The sequence below is a fragment of the Mirounga leonina genome, unplaced genomic scaffold (genome assembly GCF_011800145.1).
Source record: "Mirounga leonina isolate KUSES-001 unplaced genomic scaffold, KU_Mleo_1.0 Mir_94, whole genome shotgun sequence".
NCBI classification, from domain to species: Eukaryota; Metazoa; Chordata; class Mammalia; order Carnivora; family Phocidae; genus Mirounga; species Mirounga leonina.
In genome coordinates this window covers 3,203,940-3,230,877 of record NW_023270855.1, presented here as the reverse complement: position 1 = coordinate 3,230,877, position 26,938 = coordinate 3,203,940, and the positions used below count along the sequence as shown (strand labels likewise).

Below are 26,938 nucleotides of genomic sequence, written 5' to 3'. Positions count from 1 at the left end.
GGGGCTGAGAGCTCCAGAGCCTGGCTTCAGGACCCTCTCTGTGCTGCTCTGTGCTCCCCAGCCTGGTCCAGCCACCAGACAGACAGGCAGTTGGCTGCAGTCGAAAGACAGTGGCATTTGGGTTGGAGAAACTTGGCATGAGTCACAGTTCTGCCCCTCTCTGAATGAGTGGCCTGGGCAAGGTGGCCCCTTCTACGAGCCTTATTTGTCAGGTGGGGATCGTGGAGGGAGAGGTGATTGTGGGTAGCAGACACAACAGGTGCCTAGTACAGGCTGGCAGAAAGGGGAAAAGGGTTCAGCTGGCTTTGGGTGAAGCCATGACTGTTTTTGACGGGTCTAGAGTTGATACTGGAGCTGGAATGGGCTACAGAATAAAAGTGATAATATCTGACACTTGGGTGGCCTTTGAATTTTACACACACTTACCTTATTTGAACATCCTCAGAGACTTCGATGTGGTTGGTATTATTCCCACTTTACAGACAAGGAAACTAAGGCAAACGTGAAAATAATGTCCGAGCTCTGCAGAAAGTAGATTTGGTATTCTGGTGAATGTATCTTTCCTGCTCCCTGACATTGTTGGGGAGTGGGAGGCTTGGGCCTTAGAATGGAGGGTGAAGCAGGGGCAGGAAGGTAGAGGAGTGGGAGAGAACCTGCAGGACCCCACCGGGCCCCAGCCCTCGGATGGGCACAGAGATGCGCTGGCATTCGGCAGAGCAGACAGAGGACACCCTTGGACACTCGGGCAAGTGGCCTTGAATCCCAGAAACAGTTTGCCAGCCCCAGGAGGTCATCTGGGTGTAAGAACTGCCCTCCACAGTCCCTGGGATGATTTTCCATGGAGAACACGAGAAAGGAGGAGCTAGAACAGTGCCGGGCTTGTAGGTGTTCAGTAAATGCCGGCCGTTCCTATGGTTCTTATTAATTGCTATCAACTACAGTTGTTATTCCTGCCATGATTTCCCTGGGTAGGCCCCGGACTGGACCCTGAAGTGCAGTAAGTCCCGTGCGGGGAGTTGGAGAGGAAGCGTTTGGGGAAGTGGCTCTTTCCTCTGCAGTTACCAGAGGAGGAAGAGGAGGGGGAGGTGTGGCCACGCAAACTCCAATTCTCTGTTCCTTTGGGACCATTGACTTTTCTAAGAGCCATAATTTAAATGGGCAGGGTTTGGGATTTTGTTTTTGTTTTCCTACTTAGTAAAAAATGGCAAAATGACCCGGGAAGGCCTTGAGGAGGGTAACGGATTCTTAGCACTATTTTGAACCTTTCCTTATGCAACCTTTTAACCATACACAGAAGTAACGGGCAATTGTATTTCATTGCTCCCAGACTGTTTCAAAACACATACCAGACATTTTGATGTTTTTGATCAGGGACCTGTCCAGTGGAGGTGGAGATGTCGAGTTGCTGGGGGTGGGTTCCTGGGATAGAGCCGTAAAGTTCCCCAAACAGCCCTTGGCTGTGTTGGCCCAACTGGGGAAGCTGGAGCCTGGTCCAGTTTCCCAGCCTTGAAGACCAAATGATGCCTGCTGCATTCAGGGAAGTCTGTGTTGGAGGCCCTGTGTCTGCAGGTGGCCAAGGGAGGCCAGGCCTGTGCATTGCCGTCAGGCAGGGCTTTCCTGGGGAAGGGCTGGCGCCAGGTCAGGAGTGCCCCAGGCATCTGCCCTTCATGCCTTGGCTCCCTGGGCAGAATTGGGCTCTCTGCTGAGTGTCCCCACAGACCCTGCCTCTACTGCCCTCATTGCCCCTTGCCTGGTGGTAGAGCCGGTCAGTGGCACCTGCCTTTGCCCCGAGACAGGTTGGCCCCTCACCTCGCTTGGCCTCTGGACACACCCTGAGCGCTCTTCTCTGGCTTAAGAGACCAGGCCCTCCCGGGTTCTTCCCACCACGCATGTCAGCACTGCGGTTCCTTAAGCCTCTGCCAAGGCCCTCTTTCCTTCTCGCCACACGGTCTCTTCCATCCTGCAGCTTCTAATGGTGCCACTTTTGGAGCCTGGCACATAACAGGTGCTCAGTAAATTTTAGCTGCAATAGGTATATTAGTTGTAATATTCTAATATGTTCTTAGGAATATATTATTACTACCCCTAACATCTTACACAGTGCTTGGCACACAGAGGGCCCTCAACCAAGTTTGGGTAAAAAAAAAAAACAAAATAGACAGCAGGCCTGAGTCCTACCCCAGTCCTGGCTCTGAGCAGTGACCATGCCCTGTCCACTCACCTCTCGCTCTCCTCAGGTGCAGATGCTGGGGTTGGGTCAGATGGTTGGGTGCCTACCTTCCGAACAAAGGGTGCTCCTTAAGGCTTTTTCCCACTGTTGAGTGCTCACAGCCTTATAGCCCCTCCCTTTGTCCCCGGGGCCCCTGTGCACTGTGGGGAGCAACAGTCCTATGTTGTGATAGTAACAACAGCTACCCTGAGCACTTCTGGGTGGCAGGCCCCAGGCTGAGGATTTGTGTCTGCATTATCGTTTGACTGTGAGGTAGATAATACCCCCATTTAATGGCTGAGAAACGGAGGCACAGAGAAGCCAAGTCATTTACCCAAGGTCACACAGCCCCTCTCTGCCACATGCCAGACAAGTAGTCTACAGGGAAGGGCTGTGTGACAGAGCTGCAGGTGTGGGAGGTCGAGGGGGTGTGGCATTCCCTACCTGGAGCCTTCATCCTTCCCCCAGACCCTTTCTTCGTGCCTGCTGCCGTGCTGCAGGTCCAGGTCCCTAGAGCGCAGAAGGAGGGGGGTGGGCAGACGGGGTGGTGGGTGGGCTTTCCCCGCAGAAGGCAGAGCATGTGGGGCGGGGGTGGGTGTGAAGTGCTGGGCCCGGTGCCTCGGTCAACCTGCCCTCTCCTCACCCTGTGTGGGAGTTGTGTGGGCCTTGGTGATTTACGCGGCCCCTCTGTATACCAGTTTCTCCATCTGCAAAATGGGGAGAGGATTCAGCATCTGCCTCAAATGGTAGTTATCTGCAACACCCAGAGGGAACCCTAATGTAAACTCTGGACTTGGGGTGATCCTACTGTGTCAAGGGAGGTCCATGGATTCACAAATGCACCATGGTGGGAGGTGGGGGGTGTTGAGAGTAGGAGAGGTTACGTTGGGGGGGGGCACGGAGAATATGTGAAATCTCTGCTTTCTGCTCAGTTTTTCTGGGAACCTAAAACTGCTTTAAAAAATAAAAATCTGTTCTAAAAAGTCATTATAGGATGCTAGGAGTTCGTTCGGTGCAAAGTGCTCAGAGCATCTGTTGTTATTATAGTATTCTTTGCACCATCATCAGTTCATCCAGTGATTCATTCAATCACTTCATATATGGTTTTGAACACCTGGGGACACAGACGCTAAAATGCGCCCCCCCCCCCCCCCCCCCCCGGGTGAGCTCACAGTTGGGCAGTGAAGTCCTGTGGGCTCTCGTGGGCTCCGCTTCCTCTGCTATGGGGTACTGAGTGTTTCGGGGAGGGGAGCAGTGCACATTGCCACCAGCCGGAAGTCACAGCACCATACGGCTGCAGCATGGGGGTGGAGGGGGTCAGCAGGATGGACAGCAGGCTGGGAGGTGGGCAGGGCGCCTGTGGGAGGGGAGTGTCAGCGCCACACTCAGAGGTTTGGACCATGACAAAGATTTGATGCCACAAAAGACGCGAACAATTTGCATTTTAGAAAGTGCTTTCTGGCAGTTGAGGGTGGGTGAGTGCGGAGGGATCCCCCTCTTGAGGACAGTTTAATGTTGGTGCGGGACTGGGGTGGGACTGGAGAGCTGGGCACAAGGTTGTCCCAGGCTCCACAAGGCCCGCACGCTTCATCCTGGACAGCAGGGTGGGCCGGAGGCAGCAAGGCCAGCACGACGGGCATCTTCCTTCTCTCTGCCCACACTCTGTCCCAGAGCCAGCCTCCCCAGCGTGTGCCTCCCGCCCGGCACTCCCGGGACGTCCCTGGGGCCTGGCCCAGCCCTGTCTGCTGGAGCCTGCCACAGAGAACTGCTTTATTTGAGTCCATTTTGTGCGTATGGAAATAACTAGAGGCCTCTGTATTTAATTTGGCTCAGCCAGGAAGATTTTTGGCTGTGTGTGTGTGTGTGTGTATTCTGAAAAATCTTTCCGAGTGAGCCCCAGGGTTGGAGGCTCTGGCCGTCTTTATGCAGTCAAAACCAACAAGGACTGGCCTGGATTAGCTGGGGGTGACCGTCTGGCAGAGAGTGGGCTATAGGAAATGGCAAAAAAAAAAAAAAAAAAAAAAACCAGAAAGGGAAGAGGGTGGTGTCGTACACAGATGAGATCATGGTCAGGGAAGCTGTTTTGTAAACTTTGTTGCTTGAGGCCAGGTAAGCAGTGGGAAGGATGAAGGGGAAGGGGCTTCTGAAAGTATAAATCTCCATACAGATCCACAAGAGACATTTCTGGTTTCCCAAGCAGGCAGTGCCTAGTTTGGTGTTGGGTTAGAGAACACTCATCCCGAGCCCCTCTTTTTGGCCTTGGCAATCCCAGCAGAGTCTCTCCATTGAGCCCTTCTTCTCTGAGCAGCAGTGTGTGGTCCACAGCAGAGACAGCCCCACGTGTCTACACAGGGGTTTGCAGTTGGCCAAGTGAGTCTCCCCCACCCCCCAATTCCCACATTCCTGTTGCACAAGCGGGTCAGGAGAATGATACCCACTGCAAAGATGAGACCGCCAGAAGCCCAGAGAGGTGAAGTAACTTACCCCAGGTCACTCAGCCCGGAAGTGGGAACCTGGTCTCGACCTGGTCTGATCTCCACCCAGAGCTTCCCCACACACTCTGTGGGCATGTCTGGAGCCACGGGGGCATCGTTCCAGATACAGAGACGGACAGAGGGGGCTTCCAACCCCAGGAGACCATCTACGAGTCCAGTTTGAGAATAAACACCAGGTATCCAATGGCTTTTCAAATTATATCTTGACCGTGTGGAACTGAGGAATGAGGACATCTGGGAAATCGGGGCTTGGTGGCTGTGATGACCATGTGCTTTTGGATCGTGACCAGTGTGGTGGCATTACTTCGATAGAGTCTTGTAAAAGTTAAATGGAGAATGCAACAGAACGGAAGCTCCTTGGCATTCCCACTAGTTATGCAAAGCTGTGGGAAGGCTTGGATCCTGCCCCTCGGGACTTGGTGTTCTAAATCAGGTTCCTTGGGAATGACTGAGCCCAGAGCTGCAGATCAGACTGCTGTTCTTTGAGAGGGGTCCTCTGTGAGCATTGCAAGCAAGTGCAGATGCCTTCAATAGGCAGGAAGGTGACCTGTGGGGGAGGAGTAGGCAAGTGTGGTGGGCACTAGGGAGTGGTGAGGACTGGGGCAGTGGAGAAGAGCATGTGCCATCTGGGGGTAGCTATCCCCAGCTCTGTCTGTCATCAAGCAAGACTATAGGCCCAGTACGGCCAGATCCTTAACTGTTTCTCTCCCCAGGGAAAGTCAGAAGTCTGGATTTTCATTATAAAAAGCCTCTACATGGTAAATGTTGGCCATTTATTGCAGTGGGGGGAGGGATTGTTTGCTTTTTTAAATACTCTTTGGGCCTGGGAACTCTGTATGGAGACCTTGTGAGCCCCTTGCATGGAGGTGCTCTGTCTTCCAGAGAGCTCTGTGAAGTCTACAGTGTCCGTATGAGGAGTGGGGTATGGGCAGTGGGCCTCCCACCCATCTGTCCCAGGGACAAGGCCCAGGGTCCCGGATGGGTGGGCCTCACCCCTGCCTTGGTCCTGGCCCGGATAGCACTGGGGAGAATAAAGGGCTTTTTCACAGCCTGTCTATGGAAAGGCTGCCCGTCCTGGGTTTGACTGCAGGCCTGGCGTTCGAGGCCTGATTTTCCTCTTGATTTGGGCCTTATCCCTGGTTTGGTGCTCCGGTCCCCAGACGCAGGGTGAGCTCCCAGGCAGCTCGAGGACCTCTCTGGGACTCATGGTGATGCCACTGTGAGTGGCCCCTCCCCAGGCAGAGGCCCTGGCCAGGCTTGGTGGCAGGGTGTTCACACCGGCCCCGGGCCCCTGCCCTCATGCAGAGAGTCATGGCTCCCCTCAGCCAGCTGGCTTCCAGCCAAAGCAGCAGTGCACGTTTGCCAACCTGTGGTGTGAGACTCTGCTCCTGCTTCCTGTCTGAGGCCCCGCCAGCGCCAGCCTGGCCCCACAGGCCTCCCGGAGTTGTGGGGGGTGGGCCAAGGGGAGCTGAGCCAGGGGTCCCCAAGGGGTGAGACTGCATGAGGCCCCTGTTCCTTTGTGACTCGGGGTCTGGAGAGCAGTGCTCTGGGTTCCGCAGCCATTGAGTGTTTCCAAGGCCCAGCTGCCAGGTGAGGGAGCGAGTGTGGACACAGATCCCTGTCATGGCTGTGCCATGTGTCAGTGACCCAGCAAGCCTCCCTCCCCTCCAGGCCTTGGGCTCCTGCTTCCAGATGACAGAGGAGTGAGCCCTGCCGCTGGAGGGGAGTGGACCAGGGGCCCAGGCAACATGCCAGGGGACAGTGGGCTAAGGGGGCGCTGCCCAGGGGGTCTGAGAGCAAATCAAGAGGGGTTCGGTCCTACAGCTCCTGGTCCAGGGGAGAAGGTGAGACGGGCGCGGTTGTGGGGATGCACCTGGCGCAGAGTTCTCCGTGTTTGAATGCACGAACAAGTGAGAGATGCCGCTTCCCAGGTGTGTGTGGGCTCCTTAATCACTGACAGCATCACTCATTTGTTCCTTTGTTCATTCATTCATTCACCCAACAAATACTGACTGAGCTCCTGCTCACGCCAAGCCCTGTTTGCGGCGCTGGGGAGGCCTGATAAACAGAGGCAGCACTGGCAGCCCCACCGCCACCCTTCCGGATCCCACTTTCTCCTGGAGAGAAGGACTTACAGATCAGAGCGAAGGGAAAAAGGTGGTCAGCAAGACGTGCTGTGAAGGGAACCAAGAGTTCGACATGACAGGGGTGTGGAGCTGGCACTTGTATACAGATCGAGAACACCCCTTTTCCTTCCCTCCTGCCAGGGCGACCCCTTTCCCCCACGTCTGCCGTGCTCCGAGCTCCAGGGCACGCCCTGTGCAGGCCCCCACGCACCACGAGGGGCTCCCCTGGCCCTGCACTGGGCACCGTGTTTCTGCACAGCCGAGACCCTCTTCCCGATGGGAGCGGCCAGAGTCAGGAACATTCAAGGGTGATGTGCTCACAGGTTCTTGGGGCTGCCCTCCAACCCCTCCCTGTCCTGTCCCAGGACCCTGAACTCCAATCTCCAAAGCCCCCTCTGGTCCTCTGGGCTGTTTTAATGGCAGTGACTCACAGCCGCGCCACGGGACAATCCAGCCCATCCCCAGCAAGGGCAGACAGATGTTCTTTATGCTCAGGAGTGAGGCCTGGCCTGGGGAGATTGGAGCCATCACCTCCTGGGGGGCCGGAAAGATGATCTTGGAAAACATGTTGACAGGGCAAGGGCCTGGCGGCATGCGCTGGCTTCACGGGACAGCAGACTTTTCTCCTTCCCTCTGGCTGTGCGCTGATGGGAACACGCCCCATCTGAGGATGAGCACTGCTGAGGCCCCTCCTGGATAATTCCCTCTAATTAGGCAGAGCGTTCGTTGTCTGCAGGGCTCCTTGCCAAGGCACCGTTCACCTGACTCTACCACATTGCCTCAAAGTGGCGGCCGGCCCCCTCCCCAGGCAGGTGGGAAATTGAGGCTCAGGGAAGCTGGGGTTGGAGAGCCTCACCATCACTCACATCATCATGGCATCAGGATGGAAAGTGCCTTGCAGCGCCGTGCAGGGTGCTTGGGACCAGAGGGCAGGGAGCAAGAGTCGGTGCCACCACCATGCCCCCTCCAGCTTGGGCATCGTGCAACGCGGCCCCTTTCCTGCTGTGCTCGAGCAGTCCAGGAAGACTCCTCCACTCCTAACTGCTGCCTGCTTCTCCCCATGCCTCCTGCCCGCCCCGGAGGAGCCGCTGACAAGCTGGGGGAATGCTGGATGTTGGTTCAGTAAGCATGAAATAGCCTGAAAATAGCCTCCCGCTTTGAGAAGTTCATTGTTCCGAGTCCTGTATTTTTATACATATATTAAAAGCCACTTCTGGAGGTCTTGGTGCCAGGTAATTAGAGATAACGCTGTAGCCGGGAGGTGCATCTGGGCCAGAACTTGTCTCGGCCTCGGCAGGGCAGGCCTCAGGGTGGGAAGTTAGCAGGAGGGGGTTTGGCCTGGAGGTTAAAGGGCAGTCAGCAGAGAGGGAGCTGGGCACCGACGCTAGGGTTGCTCTGGGAGCAGCTGTTCTGGGCTCAGGGGCCACCTGAGAGGTCTGAAGGTCACAGAAGCCAAGAGGTGTGGGGATGGAGACCAGGGGTCAGTGGTAGGGGCTGTGGGCCCACTCCCTGCAACGGAGCACAGGGCTGGAGGGAACCTCCCATTTTCTCTTGGTTAAGACCTCGGACTCCTGAAATTGGCCCTGCCTAAGCCCCGGCTTGCTGGTGGGAGGGGTCGGGCCCCCTCAGCAGCCCACTGACCCCCTCCTTGCCCCTCAGGGAACAGTGAGACCCCCAAAGGAGGGACCCCAGCTGGCCGCATCCTCTGCTGCCAGCTTAAATTTCAGTGACCCCAGCCCGTGCCCAGTGCTGCTCCTCCCAGGGCCCCCCACTTCTGTCACCGTTCAGATGTGCCTGCGTCTGTCCCAGCTTTAAAACCAGTCTTCCTTGGGCGCCTGGGTGGCTCAGTTGGTTAAACGACTGCCTTCGGCTCAGGTCATGATCCTGGAGTCCCGGGATCGAGTCCCGCATCGGGCTCCCTGCTCAGCAGGGAGTCTGCTTCTCCATCTGACCCTACCCTCTCTCGTGTTCTCTCTCTCATTCTCTCTCTCTCGCTCTCAAATAAATAAAATCTTTAAAAACAAAAACAACAGTCTTCCTTGCAGCCCCCTTCAGCTGCCACCCCAAGCCCCCACTGTCTTCTCAGACACCGTCCTCCAAGGCCTTTCCTCACCCCACCAAAGCCTGACTTCTAACCCCTCTCTGTGCCAACCGTGCATCGCCTTGTCCCTGCTCTCTGCTGCCTCAACTACTCTTCGGTGACTCTGGCCTCACCAACTTGGCATCAGGACCCTGAGGCCTCCTGCCCTTCCTTTCATTCCTCCCACAGGTGTCTTCTGGCTTGTCACCATCTCCCACATAGATCTCTTCTTCTGTTCCCACCTGGCTGCAGACATTGCTGGACGTGCATCCTTCCCTTCTCACTCGGCCTGCAAGTTCTGGTCCTGCCTGCCCTCCGTGCATGCCACACTGAACTTCTCCATCCCCTGTGGACGCTGCGGACACCCACCTCCTCCCACTCAGCCTTCACCCCTCACGGCCACACGGTGCTCCTCCTCGGGTCCTAGCTGTTGGTGCATGCCTCCTAGGGGGCCTCCCCGCATCTAGCACCAGGGCACGGGCTCCGCTCGCCATCCTGCAGTACCAGACGCTTCCTCTGTTACTATTCCTAACACGAGCCGTCATTATTAATTAGTTGCATCCCCCAGTGTGCCCACGAGGACAGGGCTGTGTCTGTCTGTTCACTGCTACACTGACAGTGCCTGGCAGGGGTCTGTCACCTACTTGGCATTCGGTACATGTTCACGGAATGAAGCGCCAGAGTTCCGTGTTTTAACAGAATCTAGAATCTGTGGTTTAACAGAATCTAACAGAATCTAGTGGGGAAGCCCCAGTTCTCAGGGCCTGACATCCAGACAGTCACATCCCCACATATAGTGGTATGGTGGCACTATAAAGAGAAATGAAGTGGGGAAGAATAGGGAGGGCCAGGGAGGGGTATGGCTTTTAAATGAAGTGAACCGAAGGAGGTGAGGGAGTGAACCAGGTAGATATCTGAGAGAAGAGACACCAGGCAGAGGGGAAAACATGTGCAAATGTCCTGAGGTAGGAGCGTGCCAAGAGTACAGAGTAACAGTGGGGCTGGGGTGGGGTGGCCAAGAGGGCATGGAGGGAGGGGGTAGCAGGAAGAATGTTTGGGTCTTAATAGTCTTCTGGGTCACTCTGAGGATTTGGGCTGTAGATCCCAGTGAGGTGAGAGCAGAGGAGGGACGTGGTCAGAGTTGTGTTTTAACAGGATCCCAGCTGCTGTCTGGAGAAGGGTGGAAGGGTGTAGTAGGCTGTGGCAGCAACATAGGGAAGAGGTGAGGGCAGTGCAAACCAGGCTGGTGGCTGGGGGCAGGCCAACGGGTCAGATGTTGCCCCTGCAGTGGGGTGTAAAGAAAAGAGACTTGCCAGGAGCTACTCTCAGATTTTTGGCCCGAGCCGCTGTGAGATTAGCAATGCTCTCAGCCAAGGTCGGGGAGGCTGCCGGAGGACCTGGCCTAGGGTTGGGGGAGCACAGGAGCTCTGTGTGGAGCCTGCCTTTGAGCGGTCTACTCGTCATCTAAGGGGTGGTGCTGGGCAGTCAGATGTTGGGGTTTTTTGGTGCTTTTGTGATTACTGTATATCCTCATTAAAGCAAATTGAGTAACTAGTTAGAGCAGGAACCCACCTGACTCCCCTCCCCACCCCCACCTCCACCTCCACCTCCACCAAGCCCTGCTGGGGCACCTCTTGGATTATCCAGAAAGCTCATCACCTCCCTTGCTGTAGATACGGAGCTCCTGGTTAACCAGCCAGAAGTCACGTTGAGCATGTGTGCCTCATGTGGTCTCACACCCTAAATCTTTTCACAACCCCGGCCCTTCCGTCCCAGGCTTGGCCAGTGTCTGGAGGCTCTAAGCCCAGGGCTCAACCTCTCTGCCTGCGTGCGTCCCAGGGACCCGTTGCCGTGGCCTCTCCTAGAACTCTCACTGGCTTTGCAGCCTAGGATCGCGTCCCTTCCTGCTCACCACTCATTCCTGAGGATACTTCCTTCTGGTTGCGTTCGTCCTGACCCTGCCCCCCAGGGGAGATGCCCAGCCACTCCTCCCAGCAGGGACAGAGCTTTGGGGTGTTCCTGGGTGTTCATAAGTCACCTCGGTCCCCGGCAGGCATCTGTCCTCCCAAGAACCACTTACCAGGTGTGGTCCGGCCTGTAAGGCTGTAAGCATCTTGAAGCTGCAGCCTTTCCTCTACCTCCTCTCCCCACCCCAACGAGGGAAGAAGGTGTGGAGAGCCTCCCTCACTTCCCTAGGGAAGTCTTCTCTGTCCCCTTCTTGCTGGGCATACCAGCTGTGTGTCCCTTTACACATTCCCTCTTCCCTTGAAACATGCCCCTCTGTGTCCTTGCACCCTGCTCCTTATGGCCAGGCCAGCCCTTGGGGGATGCCTCCTGGCTCCAGGGACTTTTCAGAGTGGGAAGGACTCGGAGAATGTCGCACAGCTGGGTCCTGGCTCTGCCCCGAGCTCTGTAATCTTGGGCAAGCCACAAGTCCTTACTGAGTCTCCTCGATGGGATCATTGCAGGGATTAAATACGTGGATGTGGTTTGTGCGAGGGCTCCCATGTGGCACAGTGGGTGTGTTTGTGCGGTGACCCGCCCTGAGCCACAGCAGTCCCTGAAGACTGGTTTTCTAGACCCTGTTGGAACACCTACACCACCCCCTGAGGCAGCCCCTTCCCCAGTAGCTGAACTGCTGAAAAACTACTTCCCTGAAGCTGCCAGGCTGCCTTCACCCTGCTTCTGGTTCCGCAGACCTGCCTGCTCCCGTTGCCCCAGGATGACCCTGCAGAGATCTAGGGGTTGTGGCTGGTCCCAAGGCTGCCTTTCTCCAGCTGAGCCCTCCCTGCTCTTCCTCAGAGGACATGGTCTCCTTTTCCTTCCCACCTTCACCTCCTCCCTAGACCCTGCCCTAGTCTGTCTGCATACTTCCCTGAGGACCTGGAACAGAGCAAACCGTCCCCTTCCCTGGCCTGAGTGATAGACCTCAGTTAATATGGCCTGGGTAGCAAAGAGCTGTAGAAGCTCCACAACAGAGCATGTGAGGGCTAGGAATGAATTGTCCCGGCTCTGGCCTAGACTCCCTTTCTGGAAATCAGAAACCCTGAGAGCAGAGCATGGGGGAGGCCACAAGGCCTGGAGACATGAGGGGCATCCGTATTTCAGGAGGCTGTTTGGCTCTGGCCCGTGCAGACTGCCAGCAGTCAGTGTGGACCGAGGCTCCTGGCATGGGCATTTAACCATGGGCAGGCTTTCAGAGCACTCCTTCCTCCAGCGGGGGACCCAGCCCACTCTCAAGAGAGCGGCTTCGCCATGTGATATGACCATAGCTGGCCACACACACAAAGCCAGGCTTATTTCTCTCATGACCATGCACAGCCCCAAGACCCCTAGGCTCTGGACCCCAACCCTGGATCCCCAGCATATCAACTGCATGCTTTTCCTCGGGGCAGCCGGTTGGCCGAGACACCCACTTGGGGTCAAGTCCCAGCCCTGCTGTCCTGCAGGGGTGACCTTGGCCCAGTGACTCAACTCCACTGAGCCCCAAGCTCAGAAGGCACAGCTCCCTCCTAGCTCCCAGGGATGGTAGTTGGGTCATAGGCTATGTTTGAACACAAAACACAGCACCTGGGCTGTGTTGAGGAGAGTTACTTCCAGAGGAGAGTTACTGCTGCTAACCCACCCGGTGTGTGTGCACGAGTGTGCATGTGTGTGAGTGACTAAGAAGTCACGTAAGCACAGTGAGTAAACGCGCAGACTCAAGCCACACTGCCTGGGTTCTAGCCGTATGACCTTGGGGTTGAGCTTAACCTCCTCTCTGTGCCTGTAGGGTGGTTTAGAGAACTGAGTTACATAGAACACTTGGAAGACCACTAACTATATACACATTAGCTGTTACTACCATCAGCGTCATCGATGTTGGGGCGAACAGCCAGCCCCCTGACAAGAGGGTCCCTGCTTCCCCCGTGCCCCCTTGCCTCTCTGCCCAGAGCCGCCTCTAACTAACATTTTTCTTGAGAAAAGTCATTCATGACTTCACAAGCCATAATTAGAGACATCCGTGGCCCGAGTGGCCGAGGGCCCCCCGGCCCTGACTCACTCCCCAGCTAGAGTCAGGACGTGGCGTCTGGGCCATGGGGCCCGGGTCGCTTTCTGGGACTCTGCCGCCCTCCCTAGGGCCTCATCACCAGTGACTACGGCCCATGGCCGGAGGCGGCTGTCTGCGCCAAGACAGGCCCTGCAGCAGGCAGAGGCGGGTGACCCTGGCTCACACACTGGGCCTGTCTGCTCCCCACCTCTGGCTGCCGGGACGTGTAGGTTAGGCCAGCCGGGTCAGTCAGAATAACCAGAGCCGGCAATTACAAAGTGCCTTTTATGAGCCAAGCAGTCTTTTAAGGACTTCCTCTGTGTTAACTCCGTTAAGCCTCATAGCAGTCTTGTGAAGTCGGGACTCTGCCCCCATCTTACAGGAAAGGAAACTGAGGCATAGAAGTATTCCTGCCCCTGGTCACACAGTTGATAAGCGGCAGAACCCCGACATCTGACTCAGAGGCTGCCATAGGGAGCCTGTCCAGCCCCCTCACTTGGTGGAAAGGCACAGGGATACTGCCGGGGAAGAGGGGAACTTTTCAAAACATGTTCTTAGTTCTTATGTTTTTCATCATCCTTGGGCAGTCAGAAACTCTAGATGCTGTTCTGTAGTGATCCAGCCATTTCCCCCGCATAAAAACCACGCACACACCAGCCTCCAGCAGAGGAAGGCATGTTGGGAAAACTGGAGAAGGGGGGGAGGAGTTTGGGGTCACTTTCCAGGGACACAGGGCTCCGAGTCCCCAGGCCAGCAGGGGAGGGCTGGGGACACATCTCTGTGTAGTTCCAACTATCACCTGGACAGCTGTGCTGGGCCAGGCCCACCTCTAGAGCCCCACTGTGCATGTGTGGAGCTTTCTCGGCAAGGAGCCAGTCTTGGTCCCTGTCTTTGCAGGACCAAGCCCCATGGAGCAGGCTCTCGGGGGTGGGTGGACCCTCACACTCTCTTTCTCCAGGTAATCTACACTGTGACAGAGTGTGGGAATGGGGGCCCCACTAGGCAGGGGGTGGCCCCATGCAGGAAGTAGGATTTGAGCCAGGACCAGAGTGTGGCCCCTCAGAGGTAGACTACTCCAAGTGACGGGCAGGGGGGAGCCACAGGGTGGGGGTGCACATTCAGACTGTCCGTAGCAGCTTCTAGCAAGTATAGGAGTCCTTTTGCTCTATTTCTGACAGGTGTCTGACCTGCTACAGCTTGCACACCTCCAGTGACAGAGAGCTCACCACCTCCCAAGCAGCCCTAACCACGTGAGAGCATTCTTTTGTCAGGTTGGGTGACCTTGGTCATGGTTCTGTCCACGGAAATCTGCTCCCTCCTCTTGTCAGCCTGTCAGAGGCTTGATGATAGGCATCATCTCTCCCCTCTGGCTGCTTTTCTCCTGGCCAGGCAATCCCAGCTTTTGGTGAGAGGTGGTCTCCAGACCTGGAGATTTATTCCTGGCATACTGTAATTTGGGGTTGGCAAGTAGACTTCACGCCACGCGCCCGCTGGGGTCAGTCACGTGGAGCACGGGGTTGGAAGATGTGCGGGAGGGAGTCTGTGATCAATTAGCAATGTCGGCCAAGCGAAAGTGGGGCGAGCAAGTGCCCCCGGTTTGTGATCTGCACTCTGGGGCTCTAGACGATCAGTGCAGCACCCGGACACGGTCCTCTGCGGTGATCTGAGAGCCGTAGCGGCCGCAGGGCTGTTTTTGCTTCTGGCTTTGTATTAATTCGTGTTAGCGACTGGCTTCCCAGCCGTGTCACAGCATTGGCTCATGTTAAACTTATGGTCAGCCAAAAAATCCTGTCTTTTTCCTTAGAACAGCCATCCATCTTCCCCCCTGGGCTTGACATTGTTTCCATTATATGGATATATAAGTAATTTAAATCAATCCCTTGTTGACGGGCATTTAGATTATTTCCAAATGTTTATAATTAGAACCAACACTGCAGTGAAATTCCTTGTGTTTACCTCTTCGCAGATTTGCTTGTTTCCTTAGCGTGAATATCTAGAAGAGGGATTACTAGACCAGGAGCATCTTCTGAGAGTGCTGGGCAGCAGCCACCCAACTGTCGTAGAATGTTCCAGAAACGCTAAACTGTCAGGGACTGTCAGGCCCTTGGAACAGGTGCCCGTCCCACTCCCTGATTTGCATATGGCCCAGGCCTCTGAGAGAGACCACGAATGCCATTGTGTGGTTTAGGACCCACTACAGTGTTCAGGCCTGGCTGATGGACAAAGGTTGTGGAAGAAGCTTCCCCAAGGGAACTGACCTGGGGGATGAGACGTTGAGCTCCAGCCAGGAAATCACTGTGGTGAAGAAGCAGTGTGCAGGGTGGGCTGCTGGTGCAGGAGGCTTGGGTGGCAGCAAGGGGGGCCGGAGGGGTTGCTGGGCCAGGGCTGGTGGTTCCCTGACCCCCAACTCCCTGCTGTGTCAGGCGTGGACATCATATAAAGCAAAGATCTATGGGGTGTCTGATCTGCTGTGGGGAGGGAGAAGATGACTGTTCTGTTCACACTCCCCCAGGAAGGAACTGGGGGCAGAGCTGAGTCCTAAGCAGGACATGGGGGGCTCGGGGTTCAGGGTGTTGCTGTAAGTAAAGCATCTTTATGGGTTCTGCCAGAGCCTCTGCCAAATCGAGTGGATTTGATAGTGGTTTCTAGCTAGTACTCTGAAAAAGTTATACCAACTTAGACTTCTGAAATGCCTGTTGCTGCCCATACTCGTCAACACTGGGCATTTTCACTTGACAAAAATGATATTTCTGTGAACCAGCTGTCTGGTGCAGATTTCAGGACTCTCTTTTTATGTCTAATAGTGTGTAGCTTCTGATTATCTTCTGGCTTACGGTGGGTTCTTAAGCTACATGCAAGCACTCATGCATTTCTCACTTTTGTCCACTCCTGTACTGGGGGGCAATGTCTGTGATGGGGTCATGCTGGCTGCAGGAAGTTGGCCTGGCCATTTCGGTTCTGATCAGGGTGGTCTGAGGCTGGTGGTGATTTTGGTGGGGTGGAAGGCCTGCCACATTGTACCAGTCAAGGGGATACGGTTCATGTAGATTCAACAGGACTTGGTGACAGACTGAATGGGGCAGGGGCGGGAGCTGGTGGTGGGGGAGGGACTGAAGAGATGATGCCCAGGATCCTGGCTTCGGGTCACTGCATGACAATGGAGAAAGATCACGAGTTTGGTTTGGGGCACATAGGAGGTCTGGCAGGGATGATGCAAGATGCTGTTCCAGGACCCAGCCAACAGCAGGCATGGGGAAGTGCCTTCACTCATTTGGCAAGTATTTACTGAGCACTGTTAGCCAGGCACATGTGTTGGCACTTGGGAAACATCAGTAAGCAAAACAGACAAATTACCTCCATCCTTCTAGAACTTATATAGTAACATGGGAGACAGCAAACCAAAAAACAGGATAAATATATTACATGTTTTGAAGTGATGATGATCATCAAAGATTTAAAAAAAAAAGAAAAAGGCAAAGAAAGAGACCAGGAATCTTGAGGGGGAGGGAGCTGCGATTTTAAATCTGGTGATGGCAGAGATCTGGGGAAGAGTGTTCCAGACAGAGAGAAGAGCCGGTGCAAAGGCCCTGAGGCAGGAGCATGCCTGACCCCTTTGAGCAGAGAGAAAGGAAGCCAGTGAGTCAGGAAGTCAGAATGAGCAAGGCAGGGAAGGAGCCAAGATGAGAGCAGCCGAGGTCAGGCGTTCAAGGACATTGCAAGGACAGGGTCTTCTAAGTGTGATGGGACCAGGGGAGGCACTCAATCTTACGTTTTATCAGAGTCACAGTGGCAGCCTTGGGGAAGAGAGAGGCAGGGGGACCATTGAGGAGGCTGTTGTGATAATCCAGGGAGCAGGGATGGTGACCTGAGCCATCTGCTAAGAAGTGGGCGGAGCCTGGGTGTGTTTGGAAGGTAGGGCCGATAGGGGAGAGGAGACTGGAGTTGCTGTCATGGTGAAGAGAAAGGCTGCAGGTGACTGTCAGACCCCTTCCCTTGGCTCTGAGGGGAGGCTTGGCCCTCTCTCTCTAGCATGTTCTAGAACCTGCTGGCTTAAGACAGTTGGGAGCCAGGTAATGCCCAGAGCCGGAATCCTGGACTGGCACAGCCCCAGAAAGTGCTTGCCTCCCACCAGCCACCTCTGTCCCTGTCAGGTCACGACCCACCAGCCACCTCTGTTCCTGTCATGTCATGACCCACGCTGACATCCTGCTCATGTCCCCAGCCATTGAGGCAGCCAGGCTCTTCCCCACTACCAAGCAACATACAGCCCTTGAGTTCAGTAGCTTGTCACCTGCTTCTCTTTCCTCAGCCCCTTCTGCCCCAAACCACAGCTGTCAGGTAATGATGACAACCCCTCAAATTCACAGACTGACCCCTGCCCCATCCCCACCACTATCAGGAAGAATGCGCCTTTGCCTGTTCACTTACTTTGAGGCCCAGTGAGCAAGGCCTAGGTAGGGGGTTGAATCCCCCACAGACATGAGAGGTGGACACTGCTCCTTTATCCCGGGGCATGTTGGGGCAGTACGACGAGGGTCCCAGCCCACCACTCCCTGACAGAGCCACCATGAGGCACAACGGAAGGGCTTCCTGCTCTGAGGATTGCCCTTCAGTCTCCCCGTGTTTCTGTAAACTCGTGGTTTTGAGACTGTTTTAAAACCTTCTGAGCAGAGCCCCGGCTGCTTGTCTTCAAGGATGAGATTTTGTTTCCTGTCAGCCTCTTGCTCGGAAAAACAGACTCTGCCCCTGACTAAAGCATTTCCAGTATGGGGGATGTGTGTGTGGAAATACTTCCTTATGAGATGCTCACAGGCTGCACAGAAAAGGTGAGGCAGGGAGGCGTATGGGGCCAGAGTGAAGGCAGGGGCTTTTGGTTGGCTGTCCGTGGGTGGGCTTGCTTATCGACTGCCTGCAGGTCTGATAGGGGGATTCCCTCTCTCTTTCATACAACTACTGATCAAGCCACCGAGTATTTATTGTCAAGTATTGTTCAAAGCTTTATCAAAAGATTGAGAGAATTTTTAGCTCTGCTGGTCCCCATCCTTCTCCCCCACCCGACACATATACAGGGGGCCCAAAGGAAACTGCTCTTGGGTAACTGTGATGTCAGGAGAGTCTTGAAGGGTGGGTATTCCTCTGACACCTTAAAAGCATCTAGTCCATCCCACATGGATAATGGACAGGGAGACAGGCCTTGAAATGAGCAGTGACCCACCCTGATTCGCAGCCAGATCAAGGCAAAGCACCCAGAGCTCTTCCCCAAGGAAAGACCTTTGTCACTTTGTCACACTTTAGCTTCTGGGGAGCAGGATGGGATGTCCTTTGTCACAGGACACCAACTGCATGTCCTCAGAGGTCAGAGCCAGTTGGTGGGGCGGAAGTCCTACAGTATTCTTGAACTACAAGTTGGAAGGCAAGCACGGGGGTTTGCAGCCCATCCCTGGCTCGGGGCAGCATTGGAACCACAGGGCAGGCTGCTTCCCTCTGCCCCCATTCTGAGTCTGTCTCTCCCAGGAGTCTGTAAACAGTCACATTCTATGCTCACAGGGCAGCCCTGCCAGGCCTTGTGATGTGACTGGAAGCAGAGCTGGGCAGGGGGTAGACCAGTTGGCCTCAAGGCTTTTGCATCCAGGGTGTTCCCATTGGTCTGAAGACAGGACTGTGGAGGAAGGACCGCAGCCTGGGAGGGGGTGCAATGTTCCCTTCTCTCTTCTGGGCCCCTTCCAGAGAGACCCCCTGCCCTGGCCCTAGGGATCAAATAGAGGGTCTTTAAAGGTTGAGTGATATCCTGCAGGGACAGGGAGATGGCAAGGCTTGACCAGAGAGGCTACTAGAAGCCGTGTTAGAAACAACCTTGCCTCTTTGTGCTATACTAAAAAGGAGTCTGCAGCAGGAACCAATGTCCATTTTCTGAGTTCCTGACTTTGGGATGAGTAAGCCATCCAGTCCTTCTCTGTCCCCCCCAGTCTGGCGCTTGGAATGTTGAGAGGGATGTCTGTGTCCTGGGAATGAGGCACAGCGAGGTGGAGGGGTGCACACCCCCCCCGCCAGGTCTTGGAGTCCCACCAACTTGGGCTTTGATCTCAACTCACCCACTCACTACCTGTGCGACCACAAGCAGGTCCCTGTACTTCTATGGGCCTCAGTTTCTGCACCTGGAAAAGGGGAGTTAGTAATTCTTTCTTTGCAGACTAGTTTTAAGATTTAAAAAAAAAATGTATGTACAACACTGTATTCATTCCCAAGCCTGCTGTAACAAGGACCACAGACCGGCCGGCTTAAACAACAGACATTTATTTTCTCACTGTTCTCACTGTTCTGGAGGCCCAAAGTCCAATATCAAGGTGTCGGCAGGGCTGATGTCATTGAGGCCTCTCTCGTTGGTGTGCAGAAGGCTACCTTCTCCCTGTGTCCTCACGTGGTCATCCCTCTGTGCGTGTCTGGGCCCTAATCTCCTGTTCTTAGAAGGACACCAGTGACATTGGATCAGGACCCTGACGGACCTCATTAACCTAACTATCTCTTTGAAGACCCTGTCTCCTCCACATTCTGAAGTACTGGGGGTTGGGACTTCAAGATATCAATTCTGGGGGGACATGGCTCAGCCTATAAAAAACCCTCCAGTGCCTGACCCTTAAGTAGGTATACAGTAAAAGAGTCACTTTTGTGAATGTCTGTTTAAAATAAGAACAAAAATACAAAAATCAGTGGTTTACTTAACCCAGGTGGTGGGAGTGAGGGAGAGAGGGTGACCAGATCCATTTAGTTGGTTAGCAGATTTTCACTGACCACCTACTACTGCGGGCCAGGCCCTGCTCTAGGCACTGGGGCCCATCAGTGCACATCGTGGGTCCAACCTCCGTCCTTGCAAAGCTGACGTTCTCATGTAGGAGACGGACAGTAAGCAAAGTCAATCAGTAAAGTGTGTCAGGTACCAGCCGGCAGTGTGGGGGACGCTGCGGGGCTGCCTCTTGAGCGTGGCTCCCTCCCACCTCCTGGTTCCCCACTGGGCCCTGGGCTCTGGTCTCCCACTCACAGGAGGCCTCTCTCATCTCTCCGTCCCCTGCAGCGTGGAGGGCGAAGCCCCCAGCAGCGAGACCGGCACGTCGCTGGACAGCCCGTCAGCCTACCGCCAGGGCCCCCTCGCGCCTGCTTCCAGCCTGAGCCCCGACCGCTACGAGCACACGTCGGTGGGAGCGTATGGGCTGTACTCGGGGCCGCCGGGACAGCAGCAGCGCACACGGAGGCCCAAACTGCAGCACTCGACCTCCATCCTGCGCAAGCAGGCCGAGGAAGAGGCCATCAAGCGCTCGCGGTCACTGTCTGAGAGCTATGAGCTCTCCTCCGACCTGCAGGACAAGCAGGTAGGTGGGGCCCGCCGCGCAGGGACAGGCAGCCGGGGCAGCTCTGGCTGGAGATGGGTGGGTGCCCGGCCCTTTGCTGGGGCGGCCTGAAGCAGCAGGAGGCTCGGCTCTCCCACACGCTGGAGTCCGGTTAAGTGTACTTGTGCTAGGAACGTGGCCTTCGCCTCAGCCCAGGCTCCCCGTCTTGCTCCGCCCGACCAGCGGAGGTGCCCCGAGTGAGGGGACTGGAGGGTCAGGACTTGGCCTCCGCCCCACTCACCATCCTCATGGCCGTGCACGCAGCTGACGTGGCCAGACACTGAATGTCTGAGGTCCCAGGAGAGGCCTGAACCCTTAGGGGGTCCTCAGGAGGAGTCCCCGAGAAGGGCAGGAGGTCCGTTTACAACATAAATAGCACACACCCCGTAAAGAACACCAAGCCCATCCACAGCCAGCAGGCGAGGTTGCTTATTATATCTCCTTTGGTTTACGACTCTGTTCTCGTGGGAAACGGCCTCGCTGAAGGCTCGCTTCCTCCCGCACGGGCCTTGGCCCAGACCCACCGTGGGGTTGGCACCTGTGTGCAGGATGAGGAGGTTGCACAGCCTGCCCGCTTGGCCGGGCTCCAGGGAGGACTAAAGATAGCCTCTTGGGGTTGAGGGGGAGGCCTGTCCTGGCTGCGTGGGGGGTGGGGGGCAGAGGGAATGAGCGACCCCTGGGCGGGGGGCAAAGAGCTCTCACTTTTAGGGCCTCAGGGGTGCAGGCACCTAGGAGGCCCTTGAATAAGAATTCTTGGGTGAAACTGAAGGCAAGTTTCAGGCTTCAAGAGAACCTCAGGCTGTGGCAAGCAGCAGTGCAAATGTGCAGGACCAGGCTTATCTGTCCAGCCTCCCCCAGCTCCTGGGCCGTCTCCTCATGAGTCCTAGGTGGTCACATTGACCCCTTGCCTTGCCGCCCTCTCTTTGCTCCCCAGTCTTCCTCTTTGTCTTTTACCGAGCAGAGGTCTGGGCCTGATGTGGCACCTGACTTCCAGGAGTGGTGCAGGTACTGCCCACGTTGGGTCTTTCCTCCCCCCAAGCCCCCTGACAAAGTCCCCTACCAGCCCCCTCCTCTCCCTGTTCTCAGTGCTACCTCTCAGCCCTGATTCTCTTCATCCTTCTGCAGATGGCCCCTTGTTGGGCTGTGGGAGCAGATACCGCCCCCCCCCCGCCACCGTGGCACTTGGCTCCGTGGCCAGGCCCACAGCAGGGGAAGACCACGTGGTCTCTGTTCCATTTATCACTTACACCCAGATCCAAAGTGGATCAGAAGCAGTTGATAGTAAAAGACCTCCAGCAGAACCGTTGAAACAAGTGAGGATGTTGAAGACCTCACAGAGGCCTATGGAGATAACCATCTGCTTCATATGGGCTTACTGTGGCACAGCTGTTCATTTTGATCCCATGCACATTAACCAAATGCACACCATGTGCCAAACACTGTGCTCAGTGCTGGGGAGTCAACAGTGGACAGGGTGAGGCCCCAGATCTTGAGCTGACACTTTGGTCCAGGAGATGGACCCCACAGGCAAATTAGCAATAAAAACAGTTTAATTCCAGAGTATGATACAAACTCCAGAGATTATGAAATAGGGGAAAGAAGTGGAGTGATTGTGAGAGGTGACAGCATTGGATAAGGGCGGTGGGGAAGACCTCCTCAAGGTGGCATCTGAACTGAGTGTTTGAGGAAGGGGCCTTGCAGGAAGCAGTAACGCCAGGTGCAAAGGCCCTGAGGCAGAACAAGGGTGGCGGGGAAGAGGTGGTGAAAAGGTGAGAGGTCCCCTGAGCTATTGAGCTTCCTGGCAATCAAAGCAAGAGTGGCAATAGGACAGATTACCTGGGAACTGCCAGGTGAAAGTAGGATGCACAATTCCACGAGGAGTTAAAGTTGGGGAACACAAAGTCCCGTTTAGTGAAGGGAGCGCTTTGGCTTCAGGGCCTCCACACCTTCTGGTGGTTTCCTATCAATGAGAGCAGGAGTCCTGAGTCATGGAGAGGTGGTAGTTCTGCTTTGTGGAAGGGCGTTCCTCTCTGTTCCTTATCCCTCCCCCGCAGTTGAGAAGTGTCCTTTTAAAGGGAGAGTGAGGGCTAGAGGTCAGCTCCGCATCACTTCCCAGAGCCTCTATCCTCCGAGAAGGGGGATCCCAGAGCCCCTCTGCAGACTGGATGTCACGTGAGTATCGGGTGAGGGTGATGTACAGCAGGTGAGCACATACAGATTGGATTCCCTCTCCTGCACCCCAATAAACTTCCAGACTGGGCCTCGGGTCCATTGGGGCCCAGAAGGAGGAATGACCACCGTGAGTCTGGGGGATGCATAAGAGCTGGCCTGGGTCAATTTATGTCCTCCAGGGAAGACCAGGAAGGAGGGACTGGGAGGGGATTTGATGACAACACAGAGCCAATTTCTGCCTTTCCAAAGTCCCTCTTCTCCCCCCCGCAACTCCTCCCCCCAGATTTGGGGAGCCGGTCTCAGACAAATAGGTCGCTGCTTGGTTTTCTAGGTCCAAAGTCAGCAGGAGAGAAAGAGCCCTGAGTGAGCCCTGGGCCTAAGCTGGTGGTCCTGGTGTCATGACTGCCCCCAAAGGTGACATGAGAGGGGCCAGGCTACCGGCCTTGATGGGCAGAGGAGAGAGGGCTTCCCAGAGCTCAGCCTTGGGCCCTTTATCGGCCCCGTTGGCTTTCAGAGCTCCACTCAAAACCCCAAAAAAACAGTCTGCTTACAGATGTGGAAGTGAGGTCATCTCTTTGGATGTTGTTCAGTAACTTCAGGGCAAGAGAAAAAACAGACCCACCCTGGCTGACTCTGGGCCCAGAAAAGTCGTTTTGATCCACCCACCCCCCTCCAACACACACACACTATACCCGCTCCTCCTATGAAAGGAGCTGCTCTGCCGGGCCTTTTGCTCCCTCTCCTGCGGGCCCAGAGAGCTGGCATCCCTGACGTGGGTGGCCTCCCAGAGCCGGGACGTGAGGGGCCGGGACCTGCACTGGGGCATGTGGGGCTCCAAGCCCTCTGTTCCCAGCCCACCCCACAGCGGCTCTGAGCGACCCTCTCCCCCGACTCGGGCCTTGGCTTGGATTTGCTCGGCATCTGTTTGGTTTTATTTCAGTTAAGTATGTGTGTCTGTCCGTTCTCCCTGACAGACTCTCTGCTTCTTGAGGGCAGGGACCTTATCTCTCTGTGCCACCAGCTTTGGTGTGATGCCCGGCACGGCATAGGCCGGCGGGATCTAGACAAGCAGGGTGTGGTGCTTTGCCTCCCTGGCACAAGTGTGCCTTCCTCCTGAGGGCCTTAGGCCTCTCCCGGCCCCACATCAGGTGCCCCCTCTGCCCAACACCCCAAGAGCCCTGGCTTCGCAGAGAAGCCAGTTCCTTATCTTGAATTTTCTTTGATTCTTACAGGGTAGGCTCCCACTTTATGGGCATGTTTTCACGCAGGAGCAAGGCACGGTTAGCAGCCCTTGGGGTTGTCCTTGATCACCAACGGCTGGCATGAGCCTCAGGGCTTTGGGAGGCTGGTGTGTCACACAGGGGAGCCCCAGGCAGTGCCACCTGCCTGCAGCCCCGCCCCATCTCTGTACCTCATCACGGAGAGGGGCCATCAGGACCTGGGGTGCCAGAATGACAGCTGTGAGCTGGGTCACTTCTCTGGGCCTCAGTTTCCCCATCTGTCCAGTGAGGGGAGTTGGGGACCCCACAAACTGTAAAGACCTTCCAGGAATGCAGCTGAAGGACTTCTAGCCCCAGCTGTCCCTGTGCTTGGCATGTGCTAAGCACTTGTGTCTGTCTCATCAGGTGCTCACCACGGTCCTACGAGGTAGGGCTGAGTACCGTCCCCACTTTACAGATGAGGAAACAGGAAGCGCGCGGCCCCAAGGCTTGCTAAGAGTAGCACAGCTAACGAGGGGCAGGGCCAGGCTTAGAGACCGGGCATGTGGCCTGGAAGCCTGCTCCCCACTAAGGTGATTCCCTCAGGCCTCCCTGAAACTCAGTGACACCCTCCCAGCTGGTAAGAGCACATGGTGGCTGCTGTAAAGAGGAAGTGAGACCAAAAGCCTGCAGCCAAGGCTTGGCATCCAGGATCTCACTGAACTCTTTGGCTGGTCTCTTAACCTGCTCGTGCCTCAGGTTCCTCTTCCCTGGAGGGGCTGCCTGCACCTCATCCAGCATCTCCCAAGTTTCATTAAACCACAGGCCATAAGATGCACTGGGGCCAAAGGTTTTTGTGGTTAAAGAAATTTGGGAACACGCCACCTTTTAAAGGTTCTGGAAAGTCCTGCAGGGAACATCCTTGCTTTCACTTCAACATGGGGCTTCTCCATCTTACTTGACCCGGGGAACCCCTGTCTTGCACAACCTCACGGGCAGGCCTCCGCAGTCGCCATAACCAACTTTGGGATGCTCCAAGGCCTTTCTGGATGGTGTCACCGCGGGGCTGGGCCGCGGGCACGACTGTGGGTGGACATGGCGCTGCACCAGCACACGGGGTTGTACTCACTAATGTCCTGTCCGCCCCCCCCCACCCCCGACCAGGTGGAGATGCTAGAACGCAAGTATGGGGGCCGCCTCGTGACCCGCCATGCGGCCCGCACCATCCAGACGGCCTTCCGTCAGTACCAGATGAACAAGAACTTCGAGCGCCTGCGCAGCTCCATGTCGGAGAACCGCATGTCGCGCCGCATTGTGCTGTCCAACATGAGGATGCAGTTCTCCTTCGAGGGCCCGGAGAAGGTGCACAGCTCCTACTTCGAGGGGAAGCAGGTCTCGGTGACTGATGACGGCTCTCAGCTGGGGGCCCTGGTGCCATCCGAGTGCGGCGACCTTGGCGAGCCACCCACCCTCAAGTCTCCCGCCCCGTCCAGCGACTTCGCAGACGCCATCACGGAGCTGGAGGACGCCTTCTCGCGGCAGGTGAAGTCACTGGCCGAGTCCATCGACGACGCCCTCAACTGCCGCAGCCTGCACGCCGAGGAGGCACCGGCCCCTGAGGCAGGGCGGGCCCGGGACGCCGAGCCCAAGCCGGCCCTGCACGGCGTGGACCACCACAAGCTGGATGAGATGACAGCCTCGTACAGTGACGTCACCCTGTACATCGACGAGGAGGAGCTGTCACCGCCCCTGCCCCTGTCGCAGGCGGCGCACCGGCCGCCCAGCACGGAGTCGGACCTGCGGCTGCGGGCCGGGGGGGCCGCGCAGGACTACTGGGCGCTGGCTCACAAGGACGACAAGGGGGACACAGACACAAGCTGCCAGAGCACACCGTCGCTAGAGCGGCAGGAGCAGCGGCTGCGGGTGGAGCACCTCCCGCTGCTCACCATTGAGCCGCCCAGCGACAGCTCCGTGGACCTCAGTGACCGCTCGGACCGCAGCTCGCTCAAGAGGCAGGGCGCTTACGAACGCAGCCTGGGCGGGCCGCAGGGCAGCCCCAAGCACGGCCCCCTGGCCGGCCCCCCCAAGAGCCTTCCCCGGGAGGAGCCGGAGCTGCGGCCCCGGCCCCCCCGGCCCCTGGACAGCCACCTGGCCATCAACGGCTCGGCCAACAGGCAGAGCAAGTCGGAGTCCGACTACTCGGATGGGGACAACGACAGCATCAACAGCACATCCAACTCCAACGACACCATCAACTGCAGCTCTGAGTCGTCGTCCCGCGACAGCCTGCGGGAGCAGACACTCAGCAAGCAGACCTACCACAAGGAGACCCGCAACAGCTGGGACTCACCCGCCTTCAGCAACGATGTCATCCGCAAGAGGCACTACCGCATTGGCCTCAATCTCTTCAACAAGTGAGTGCCTGCCAGCCCCGCAGGACCGAGTGGGGCGGGCCTTCCTCCTACGCCCCAGGGCCTTTGCACACACCGAGGGTTTAAAAGAGCATGTGTGAGGGGGTGATGCTGCGCTGACGGGGCCTGTGGCAGCACCTGGCACGGCGCTGCTGTCGTAGAGGAGACTGGACCCGGTGAGTGGGGGGCCCAGCCCCTCCCAAGAGCCCTGCCGTGGGGATTGCAGAGGCTCACAGGCTGAGAAGCAGCTGAACGAGGGGTTTCTCTGGGACAAAGCAACACGGGGACAGGAGTTCAGGGCCCTGTCGGTGCCTAGAGCAGCACCCAGCACAGAGTAGCTTCTCAGGAAATGTGAATGTGAAGGCTGACGGCGCTGTGATGGGGTCCGTGTGTGAGCAAGATCTCCCAGGGCAGGTGCGGGCTCGGCTCGGAGGCACGTGTCGGGGGAAGCAGGACACAGATAAGCCTGGTGCTAACAGATGTCTCAGCAAGGTCCTTTGGGAGACGTGTTAATTGGGTCTGTTGAGTGGCCGCTCCCCACCAGGAGTTCTAGAAAGGTGCTGTGGGGGCAGTCCTGAGAGCAGATTTAAGGAGGGAGACGGGTATTTAAAGCAGGCTATTCTTAGCACGGCTGAAAATAGCAAGCGGAAGGGGAGGAGGCCGCATACTCCCTTGGAAGGGACGCTGCCGGGCTCTGGTTATTAAACCTCATATTTCACATCGTTTCCATCCATGGGGCCTCTGGCATTGGGGGTCATCGGACGTCAGCCTGGCGCTGACTCCTCCAAGGTTGGGGACACAGCCAGACTGCCTGGTGGTGACCGACACACATCC

The 26,938-nt window shown here is 56.4% G+C and overlaps 1 protein-coding gene across 5 annotated transcripts in view; it reads left to right on the top strand.

The window, feature by feature from the left end:
* IQSEC1 (IQ motif and Sec7 domain ArfGEF 1) overlaps positions 1-26,938 on the top strand; it is a 122,644-nt gene that overhangs the window by 57,513 nt on the left and 38,193 nt on the right. For all 5 annotated transcript variants that reach the window (XM_034997112.1, XM_034997115.1, XM_034997114.1 and 2 more), the window contains exons 2-3: positions 20,010-20,304; positions 24,858-26,107. In XM_034997112.1, coding sequence (XP_034853003.1) covers positions 20,010-20,304; positions 24,858-26,107 — 1,545 coding nt within the window. The remainder of the gene's footprint in view (positions 1-20,009; positions 20,305-24,857; positions 26,108-26,938) is intronic.